The sequence below is a fragment of the Coregonus clupeaformis genome, chromosome 31 (assembly GCF_020615455.1).
Source record: "Coregonus clupeaformis isolate EN_2021a chromosome 31, ASM2061545v1, whole genome shotgun sequence".
NCBI classification, from domain to species: Eukaryota; Metazoa; Chordata; class Actinopteri; order Salmoniformes; family Salmonidae; genus Coregonus; species Coregonus clupeaformis.
In genome coordinates, this window is record NC_059222.1 from 28,476,213 (window position 1) to 28,487,927 (window position 11,715).

At 43.6% G+C, this 11,715-nt stretch overlaps 1 protein-coding gene across 1 annotated transcript; it reads right to left on the reverse strand.

Moving 5' to 3' along the window:
* Positions 1 to 2,385: 2,385 nt before the first annotated feature.
* On the reverse strand, positions 2,386 to 11,371 carry LOC121547407 (WW domain-binding protein 2). The gene is made up of 8 exons (XM_041858678.2): positions 11,111 to 11,371; positions 7,552 to 7,660; positions 7,283 to 7,421; positions 6,647 to 6,739; positions 6,394 to 6,537; positions 6,124 to 6,246; positions 5,847 to 5,917; positions 2,386 to 3,160 (listed from the first exon to the last, which is right to left on the reverse strand). The coding sequence occupies exons 1-8, from the start codon at positions 11,167 to 11,169 to the stop codon at positions 3,113 to 3,115; spliced, it is 786 nt and encodes a 261-aa protein (XP_041714612.1). The 5' UTR covers positions 11,170 to 11,371; the 3' UTR covers positions 2,386 to 3,112.
* Positions 11,372 to 11,715: the final 344 nt, after the last annotated feature.

The window sequence follows — 11,715 nt, forward strand, 5'->3', positions numbered from 1 at the left end:
GCAAGGTGCCCGAGAGCTGTGACTGCACCAAGGGCTAACATATTGTGTGTTGTCTCTTCGTGTGCAGGGCAAATAAAAATAATCCAACCAGCAGACCTCCAGTTGTGGCAGTGTCTTAATTAAAAGTACACAACGCAGAACGAACCACGCTACACATGGACTGTTCTATTTTGATAACTGATCAAAATGTGTTATGCTATAGATCATATTTTGCCAAATGAACACATTTATTTTAGGTCATATAAAGAACAGCTATGCATGATTTAATGAAAAGCAGCAAACAGACATTGTTTCACATTCTTTAATAAAAGACAAACAGAAACAGGCAATAGGCTATACAGCTGGCTTCACAGTTTCCCCGCCTAATAGCCCACCTACAAGGAAACTCAACATATCTCGACAACTTTGAGTGCGCGAGGGGGTCTGTGCGTTGTGTAGTACCTTCCACAAAAAGTTTTGCTGTACAAAAAGAGATGTATATGATATAACCCCACCCACTTTGCCAAAGCACAGCCCCACACCACCAGAGGGATATCAACAGACCACCAACTTGAGACAAGTAAAGCCCACAAAGATCTCCCCCACCAACACCCCCACCGCACGAACCCGAAGGGGTGCAAAAACCGATGTGACTTAAAAAGGACCACTCCTATTGGGAACCTTAACAGGAATGCAAACCACTCTCCCTCCTGTTGCTGAACCTAAACCTAACATGTAAAGTTTATGATGACAGTGTTGTGATGTCACCTGTACAGATGTTTTTAAGGTCCTGTTGTGGGACACCGACTTGAACGGGAGGTGATTAGTAAGCACAGCTGTGACACAGGAATCTTCTGGAATGTTAATGTTCTGGAACATGGGATCAGACTCGGTACAGCGGACTAGTCTTTGGGAAACTGATGTGGATTCGCACAAGTTCTCCGAACTTGTCATTTTGTCAAACAAGGCAATGATATAGCATATAAATGTATACAGAAAAATAAAATACTGTCAAATGAATAAAATGGGCACACTTGATCACACAAGATCAGTTTAATAAAATCCAATCCAAAGGATATTAGTTGCAATTGAGACCATGCTTTGCTTTTGTTTTTCGTCTTTTCAATAAAATACTCAATCAATTGATGGGAGTTTGAAATAAATATATATATATTTTTAAGTGCAAAGAATCAGGTGACGGCCTTGTGCCACAGAGGGAGAAAGAGAGAAAGATGGAGGCCAAAATATTAACGTGCTCAGATAAGATTCAGAGATTGACCTCAAACATGTCAGTAAAGTACACATCACAAAATAAGTAGAGCCATTACTGTTAAAAGTGAGTGAAGTGACCTAGTCCGTTGATTAGTGTGAGTCCAGAACACTGTAGTGCTGTGATGCAAATTATTATTTTTTATCCTTGATCTGATGTGGTGGGTGAGTGAGTTCTAGAATGTTCAGAAGAGTGACACACAGGACATGACATCATAGGGCAACTGCTCTATACACACAGGCAGTAGCAGTAGTAGCAGATAGCTATTTCTCTTAAATTGTGGGCACAAATTTGTTTACATCCCTGTTAGTGAGCATTTCTCCTTTGCCAACATAATCCATCCACCTGACAGGTGTGGCATATCAAGAAGCTGATTAAACAGCATGATCATTACACAGGTGCACCTTGTACTGGGGACAATAAAAGGACACTACAATGTGCAGTTTTGTCACACAACACAATGCCACCGATATCTCAAGTTGAGGGAGCATGCAATTAGGAATGTCCACCAGAGCTGTAGCCAGAGAATTGAATGTTCATTTCTCTACCATAAGCCACCTCCAACATCATTTTAGAGAATTTAGCAGTACGTCCAACCGGCCTCACAACCGCAGATCACGTGTAACCACGCCAGCCCAGGACTTCCACATCCGGCTTCTTCACCTGCGGGATCATCTGAGACCAGCCACCCAGACAGCTGATGAAACTGAGGAGTATTTTCTCTCTGTAATAAAGCCCTTTTGTGGGGAAAAACTCCTTCTGATTGGCTGGGCCTCGCTCCCCAGTGGGTGGGCCTGGCTCCCAAGCGGGTGGGCCTACGCCCTCCCAGGCCCACCCATGGCTGCACCCCTGCCCAGTCATGTGAAATCCATAGATTAGGGCCCAATTAAGTTATTTCAATTGACTGTTTTCCTTTTATGAACTGTAATTCAGTAAAATCGTTGAAATTGTTGCATGTTATGTTTATATTTTTGTTCAGTATAGTTTGACTAGGATCAGGGATTCACTAGTATTCTACACTACACCTGACCTTATGGTACCGGTCAACACAAAGGGTGAGTCTCAAATGACACCATATTCCCTATATACAAGGGTGTAATTTCAGATGTGTACCATAAGTCAAGCTTCACCAACTCTTCTGTATTTAACCTTTTTTTTTTATTCAGTTTAGTCTCATTGCAATAATATTTATTTTTCAACAGAGACCTGGTCCAATGATCTACTCCTATCCTCTCATATTTAAGTAGTCACATTAAAATCCTGTACAGACAAATAATAAATAACATTTTTTTTAAATCAACAATACAGCCTTTCGCTAGCCACTGGATAGATTAGCACAGAAATCACTTCATTCAGTCCAGTTTGATAGGTCGTCTTAGAAAATAAATCAGCTTCTCACCAAAACAACCTGCTAAACCTTGAGCCTGCCCGTTTCTGCTTCAGCCAACATGCCATTGTCATGTCTAGCAAGAAAATGTAGGGTTTGCTAATACAGAAAAAGGAAGGTACCCAAGACTAGTACTAAACATCACCTCAGTCTTAACCTAATATTCCCCTGTTTCCTGACAGCTTTGGCCCAAACAAGCTACAATCATATCATCAACCACTCTAGAAGAGCTGTAAGTTACACTGTTTAGTTAAAGTCACCTGGGTATGATAGAATTGTTTAGTGGAATTCAGGTAGAAGGGAACTGCCTGTACACAAGCTGGAGAAAGCTGGGAGGGATTCAAAGGGAGCAAAGTAGACAAAGAGGAGAGAGACCAAAAGAAGGGGTTGGTAGAAGAGAAAGGAAGAGGAAGACATCATAGGGGTGGAGGGAACAGGTTGTGTGAAGGAGGAGTGGGAGCTGAGATACAGGTGCTCTACTGGGTCTTCTTGTCCTCAGTAGGAGAGTAGGGGGGAGGTTTGTCCTGGAGAAAAGGAGAAAAACAAAACATGATTACATATTACAGATATACACAGCATGGAGGACAAAATCAACTCTGAGTTAAAACCATTTGATTAAAGTACTACATTGATACTATGCTAATTTGATACAGTGAGGGAAAAGTATTTGATCCCCTGCTGATTTTCTACGTTTGCCCACTGACAAAGAAATGATCAGTCTATAATTTTAATGGTAGGTTTATTTGAACATTGAGAGACAGAATAACAACAACAAAAAATCCAGAAAAACGCATGTCAAAAATGTTATAAATTGATTAGCATTTTAATGAGGGAAATAAGTATTTGACCCCTCTGCAAAACATGACTTAGTACTTGGTGGCAAAACCCTTGTTGGCAATCACAGAGGTCAGACATTTCTTGTAGTTGGCCACCAGGTTTGCACACATCTCAGGAGGGATTTTGTCCCACTCCTCTTTGCAGATCTTCTCCAAGTCATTAAGGTTTCGAGGCTGACGTTTGGCAACTCGAACCTTCAGCTCCCTCCACAGATTTGCTATGGGATTATACTTATTTCCCTCATTAAAATGCAAATCAATTTATAACATTTTTGTCTCTCACTGTTCAAATAAACCTACCATTAAAATTATAGACTGATCATTTCTTTGTCAGTGGGCAAACGTACAAAATCAGCAGGGGATCAAATACTTTTTTCCCCTCACTGTATGAAGTGGCTGTTGAGCATAAGTGATCATTTTAAACAGGTCCTATACGCTAGATTTAGAGTTATTTGGCAACTTTAGTTGTGAATGATACAAACCTTAGAAGGTCTTAGAAATCAAAAGATATGGGCTGCATGACCATAGGCTATTGATGATTTGAGAAAGTCACAAAAAAAAAAGGTTCAACTCTGTTCCTTGCCTCAGGCTGCACACGCTGTTCTCTCATGAAGTGATCATATTTTCACCTAACAGACTATTCTCAATTTAATCTTAACTAATATGTAAAAATGTGTTTTGATTTAGAATGGCCCATTGTCAAATGGGCCGGAACAGCAGCAAAAATAAAATAAAAAAAGACATCTGTATGCATTCGAAAAGCGAATGGAGGTCACTTTCCCGCCGTTCGTTTTTTCAATCATGCTGAGTAGGCTACTCTGGTTATTTCACTCCATGCATCAACCACTGTTTGAGGAGCATGCAGCCTCTCGCTGCGCAACAGGTGATATTCTGCCAAACTCTGTATGCCATGGGCTCTCCAACCCTGTTCCTGCAGCTACCCAGTGCTTAATTTGGGAAACTAAGTGAAATACGTTCGGGAACATTGATAGTAATATGTTTTCTAAGGAAACATTTCATTAAACTATTGACAGCCCCTCTCTGCTTGCTCGAGAAAGGAATGTAGGAGAGAGAGGAGATGGAAATGCACAGTATAGTCTGTAGCTAAAAGGTAATGCATCAGCCTATTCATTATGAAAATATAAAAAAATGCACTATTACTAGGGTATTCAAAATCAAATTAACTATAATTGTAAGCTAACTCTGTAAGCCTGCCTAGGCCTATACGTTCTCTCCCAGAATCATAGAAGGTTTGGAGCGTAGCATAAGATAACCAGTCCATCCAGTATGCATAATAATACAGGCGATTACTAGAATTTGTTCAATTTTGGAGTATATGCTCAACCAATTATGTACCAGACATCTTTGGGGGGCTTGGGCTTAGGCTCAAATATAGGCCTATGCATATGCTCTAATATACTTATGGGTGTTTTGAATCAATCATCACCTTAGAAAACGCTGTCCATTTCGTTGTGCTAGGCTTTGAAACAACATCCACAACCAACATATTTTCCACTCCGTTTCAACCTGCTGTTGAACTTCTTTCTTCAAATTGATCAATCACAGTGAGGTGAGTTTTAAAAGCACAATACTGTTTTGATGATAAGTGTTTGATGTGATTTTCGATGGCATTTGCATTGATTTCAGAGTGGTTAGAGGGACAATACAGCCCTGAGTACCAGGCCATTAGCGACCTGATAGTCGTTAGCAAATTGGGTGTGGTCCTCTGTAGCTCAGCTGGTAGAGCACGGCGCTTGTAACGCTAAGGTAGTGGGTTCGATCCCCGGGACCACAAAAATGTATGCACGCACGACTGTAAGTCGCTTTGGATAAAAGCGTCTGCTAAATGGCATATTATTATTATTATTATTATTATTACTACCAACTCATGTCCAGACTGCATAAGAGGAGATTATGTGACTCAAAAGGTCACGTGGAATTTTACTGCGTTCATGACTGCCGGTGTAGCGGTAATACTGTCACCACAACAGCCCTAGTCTGACTATTCTCCACCTGAGAGGAAGTGAGCACCTTTACTCTGGTTGCACTGTAAGGGGGATGTCACTCACAGGTCTCTGTACCACTGGATTGTTCCTCTCTCATTGGTCCTGTGCTGCTTCCTGCATGGCATTCATTGGCTGTACTCTGAGCTGCTCTTTGTTTATTGGTCAGGCAGCTATCTGCATTGACTTGCCCTGATGACCCTGCCTACTACCTGCTACTGGGCCAACAATTTAAATATAATGGGGAGAATCCATACCCTACTACAGTGAAATGTTATCCATGTGTATTTGATCAATATTCCTTCCTACACTTAATGTTTAAAGTCAGATTTAGAGTGGTAAAATTGTAAAATGGTGGTAAACAGGCGTACCTGTGGTAGGTAGGTGGGAGGGAGTGTGGCACAGCTGGCACTGGCTGCTGCCTCTGCTGCCTTTGCCTCGGCTGGGGGAGGAGAGAGAAGCGCAAGTTAATTCATTGTCCTATTATTTAATGCTTTGGCAGCATGGGATCACTCACATCTTGCTAATTAAAACTATCACTAATGAAGGAACTTTGCAAGAGTGAGTTAGAAAGAGAGGGAGAGAGGGTGAGCGAGGGGAAGGATAGAGAGAGCGAGAGAGAAAGCGAGAACCAAAATGACTTCTGACCTGCAGGTGTGGAGGGCAGGTCGGGGTCGTGGGGGGGCTGCTGTCCCAGGGGGGCGGAGTAGGGAGGAGGGGGCATGTAGGCCGCAGGGCCATCAAACACTGCAGGGTTGGGGTAGAATGCATCTGGAAAGAAACAACAGACAGTGGTTAGATATGAGATGCAATAATACATGGACTGTTTTGTGTGATAAAAATATTTTTCAATGTTCAATTAGACAAGTACAAAACATTAAAAGGAAGACAACTGTAGTCTTCATGTCTGGTCAGTACCTGGTGGAGGGGGGTTGGGGTAGGAGTACCCAGGTGGGGGTCCCGCCGGGTACCCATTGGCTGGGGGAGGAGGGTAGGCATATGCCCCGTTGGCCATGTAGGGACAGCCCCCAAAGCCAACACTCACAGGCTGCCCTCTGGACGCTGCACAGGGGAAGAAGAGAGGGGGAAACACATCCATTTAAACTAACTATTTCAAAGGCGCTAGTCACTGGGTAAAATGGTAAAAGAATAAGCTCCAAAAGTCCTTTACCTTGTGCAGCGACCTGTAACATGTACTGTCCAAACTCTATGGCTCCTCCAGCCGCAAACACCAGCTTAAAGGTGGCACAGCCCTCCCAGCCTCCTGAGATAGTGATAGAAGTACAGTTAACTCTTTCAAAAAATAAAAGATGATAAAACATATTCCAGATTTTAATCTAAAGTGAGCCTGTTCCTCCAAGGTTTGGCAGAGAGATCAAGAAGACTTTCCTTTTATGTCCATTTTAAGCACAGCAGTGGTCCTTGACTAGGTATGTCTCATAAATGTACTTATTATGCATAGTCACTTTACCCCTACCTACATGTACAAATTACCTCGACTGTACCTCCCGCACATTGACTCGGTACCGGTAACCCCTGTATATAGCTTCATTATTGTTATTTTATTGTGTAACTTTTTTTTCCCATTTATTTAGTAAATATTTTCTTAACTCTATTTTCTTAAAACTGCATTGTTGGTTAAGGGCTTGTAAGTAAGCATTTCATGGTAAGGTCTACACCTGTTGTATTCAGCGCATGTGACAAATAAAATGTGATTTGATTTGATGTATGTTTCTCTGCTACTGACAGTGGGAAGTCTGGTGGGAGATACAGTCATAGACTCACTCTCTCACACACAAACACACACCTCCGGGCTCTGCGCTGACTGTGCCTTTGATGTAGTTGGCCCCCAGGACAGGCTGTTTGACCTCACAGCCCTTCATCAGGTAGAAAGGCATCATGAAGGATTGCAGAGCATCATGACCCCCCTTCGCCACAAAGATCACCTGGGGACAGACAACCTGGATTACACTCATCCTTTTCTTTCATATCTAGACAGGTGCCTACAGGGTTAGGGACTGGGTTGGGATTGGGTGTATAAAAATGTTTGTATGGTAAAGACGTGTCTCCTCTTACCCTGTAGGGAGTCAGGAAGATGCTCCCCTTCTTACTCTTCCTGAAGGCATCAGGCAGGCACTCTGCTTCACAGAATACCAGCTCCACGTTCTCATAGCTCATCAACACACTGATGACACACACACACACTTTTGTCAACATATAAGTTTGAAGTTGCAAGTCAATTCAGTGTTAATTTACCTAAATCAACATGACAATCATTATTTTCCATAACCACACAGATTTTTTTTTTTTTAAAGAGCATGCTTATGAGATCAGGGGGACATTGTGCAACTGTCCGAGTTGGTCAGTTACCATAAGTGGTCCATTGGTTATCTCCAGTAAAGAACTAGTAAGGTGTAATAGGCTAAGGCTTGGTGACACACTAGTGGCTGGCTAGGAGGCTAGTTACAACACTTTAATAGGTTTACCCTTTTACCTGCCATGCCCGCGTGACAGATACGTAACACGTATTTTGGGGAAAACAGCAGAAAAATCTACAATATTTGACAGAGCAGGCCTATTCGTACAGCCACACATCCCTAGCTAGTTAGATAGTTATCCATCTTTTGCATCTTTGCAGAGGCTGACTTATGCCACGTTCACATCATGTCGGAAACTCAAATTCCCGACTTGCTTAGGCGGAAGTGTCGGATCCCGAGTTTCCCACTTGGGAGTTACCAGAATCAACCAATAGGAAGCTCTATGCAAATATCTTAACGTTCATTTTAACTCGGAGGTCCCGAGTTTGCGACGTGAACACGGCATAATGGTGCTTTCAACTGGGAACTCTGAAAAACCGAGATCAAATGGGAGAGCAGGAGGAGCAATGACGCAAAAGTGTAAGAATGGCACGCTGCTAAGATCAGAGATTTGTCTCCCGTGTATACACCTTCGTTCGAGGAGTACATACCTACAGCTCCTGATTACAAACCAATTAATCTTACTTATAGGTCATCATGCTCTCTTGAGAACCTTGATGATCTCGAAATGGAGTCAGTCGGCAGTGGTGAGTGCCTACCTGCGGCGTAAGATGTAGTGGGCCTACCTGCGGCGTAGGATGTAGTGGGCCTACCTGCAGCGTAGGATGTAGTGGGCCTACCTGCGGCATAAGATGTAGTGGGCCTACCTGCGGCGTAGGATGTAGTGGGCCTACCTGCGGCATAGGATGTAGTGGGCCTACCTGCGGCATAGGATGTAGTGGGCCTACCTGCAGCGTAGGATGTAGTGGGCCTACCTGCGGCGTAGGATGTAGTGGGCCTACCTGTGGCGTAGGATGTAGTGGGCCTACCTGCGGCGACAGGTGTGGTATAGTCTTCCAATGTTTGCCCTACCAGAGATCATTTTGGACCGGTAGGAGTGAGATTTTTGGAAAGAGTGGATTCCTGCTTTTTTGCTGACCCATGCGTAGTGTTAAGCTGGGTAAATGACAAACTGGGAATGGTTACATCTGTGAAAGTTTCAAGAAGTAGAATTGTTTAGATTTTTTGTGTATCCGCCTCCCAGAGGAAGCGGGCCCTTCAAGTCACGCGGCTCGGGGTTAAACCTGTGGTGTGCTTTGGTCTCCGGAGCAGGGCGTTACTAAAATGGGTGATCAGTGGGGTAGCATTGAGTGTAGAGGTGGATCAAATGAAAAGGAATATTCTTAGTGTTTGTGACGCCCGCCTTTTGATGAGAAGTAGACCCGGTGGCAATGGCGAGACTGAGAACACCCAGTCTGTCTTGTTGAGCTTTGACAGAGTTTCTTCCTGATAAGGTCAGGTTATATTTTCTATTCTGTGAGGGCCTATGTTCCGAAACCCGCTTCGGTGCTTTAGGTGCCAAGGATTCTGACATGTTGCAGCAGTGTGTAGACGGGAGATCCCACGATGTGAGAAATGTGCAGGAGGGCAAAGTCAGAGGGAGTGTACAGTTGGGATAGAGAAAGCACTGTGTCAACTGTGGGGGTGCCCACGCAACTGGGGATCCGAAATGCCCTGTGAGAGAGTCAGATTGAGATTGCCAGAGTTCGAGTGGGGCAGAAAGTTTCCTATGCTGAGGCAGTGAAGAGAGTAGAGGATAGCCCAAGGGTGAGTTAGTCGACTGGTAGCCTCCAGTGAGTAGGCCTGAAGAGAGAGAGTGAGTTTTAGTAAGGTTGGATTTCTTGCGTTTATAGCCATGGTAATCAACTGCACTGATGGAGCAAAAATCACAGAAGATAGAGGCGGTAGTTGCAGCAGCAGAGATATTTGGGTGTGAGAGAAGGGGTTCCATCCTCACAGGCTGACGGCCTTGTGTAGGATCGTTTAGGGCCAAGAAGTGGGATGGGGTGGTGGGATTTTGGGGATAGTGTATAGGTGCAGGGTTAGATGGTGGTGCAATTTAAGTTTTTGCCATTCCCCTTTATTTTTTTGTTTTGTCACAATGTGGAATGCACATTCCTAACTGAGAAAGGCAGCAATATGCCAAAAAGAGTCTGCCAGAAATTCACAATAAGAAGAAGAAGAGGTCAAATCATGACATCAGTGATCTTCATGTCAAGAGTTCTAGAAAGATGCCCGAGTTTCCGTTTTGGATGACCATTCAAAACTATTTTCCCCAGTCGGAGCTCGTTTTTTTTCTGAGTTCCCAGTTGTCTTGAACTCACTGAAGTCGGAGATAAACTCAACCTAAACTGATGAGCTATAGTGACACTGACAGGCAGTAAACACACGATTCGACTGTCATCATTATGCAAGAGCTAGCTTCTGAGTCCTGGCCAAGTTGTTGACAAGGCAAGATCTATTAGCTAGTTTGCCAGGTGCCTGAAAGAATACGCAATGTCAAAGCTACACATAGCTACAAAACATTGACTGGCTAGCTGTTAAGCTAAACAGAAATCTAGCTACTACCTAGCTACATAGGGGGAATCTCAATTTTATACTCCTCGTGTCCTCTCTCCTCGCCTCTTGCTCAAAACCCATTGGATGAGAAAGCCAGAGGTCCCGCCCCTCTGACCTTCTCCAAAAATGGGTTTTGAGGAGGTGAAGTGAGGACGCGAGGAGTAAGCAAATTGACATTCTCCCATACACACAGCTAGCTCACTAACGTAACTCTACCGAAGTCAGTACAGTATGAAGATAGGCAGGAATTTCTTCTCCAATAGAAATCCCCGATCATGTTTGAAGGCGATGGCATGGCGATGTTGGCTAACTAAGCTCATGCGCATACACACGTCAGGGTCTAACTTTCGTCTCGCGCCGAACTGCGCATGTGCAGGCCGTCAAATCAAAAATCAAAAACGTGTCAGTTTGTCACTTTCACGAGGTTGGAGTAATCACATATTCAAATACATTGGCTCGAATCTAGCTTGTGCCTTTAGATTTCGAAAAGATTAACAACCATGGTAGAATTTTTCACTTCTCTCATTTGACTTCTCAAACCCCAAACACCGGCCTGGTCCACTTAGTCTGCTTCGCAAGCGTTCCCGGAAGTCTAGCGATATTGCGTCTCTGTGTTTAGAAACTCTGTGCGTCTACTACGACTAGCTTGCTCACGTTGACTGAAGAGCATTAGCTAGCTAGTATGAGCAAGCTAGCTAGCTCTAGCTATCTAACGTTACCTTTCACTGTTGGTGATAATGACGCCTCCGGATTCAGAATTGTTCTTGTTCAAAGCCATTGCGATGTCGCCTCGTAACTACCGAGTGGAATGAACAAAGTAAAAGACTGACAAATGCAGTCTCAAATGTAAACTGAATCAAATCTGTTTGTAGTTTCACTAGTCCGCCTGCTCCACGGACCACTTTTGTTGTGACGCTGATGCGCCTGCACTTTCTGGCATGTTACGCCCACACGGCGATGTCATCTCTGAAAAGTGGCTCTTTCTGGCCATTTCTACAGAGAGAGAGTGGACGACTTTAGAAAGATGTCATTAAGGTACACAGTGAAGTGGTTTACCATACTGTATTTTGTTAAACATATTATCAGTTGAATTTGAAAGAGCTCTACAGTACCCAATATTTCGGCTACTTATTACATTTTAGTCATTTAGCAAACGCTCTTATCCAGAGCGACTTACAGTTAGTGAGTGCATACATTTTCATACTGGCCCCCCGTGGGAAACGAATCCACAACCCTGGCGTTGCAAGCGCCATGCTCTACCAACTGAGCTACAGGGGACTATGTTTTGTCGGATAAACATTCCAAACAGCCTACCCGACTGCTC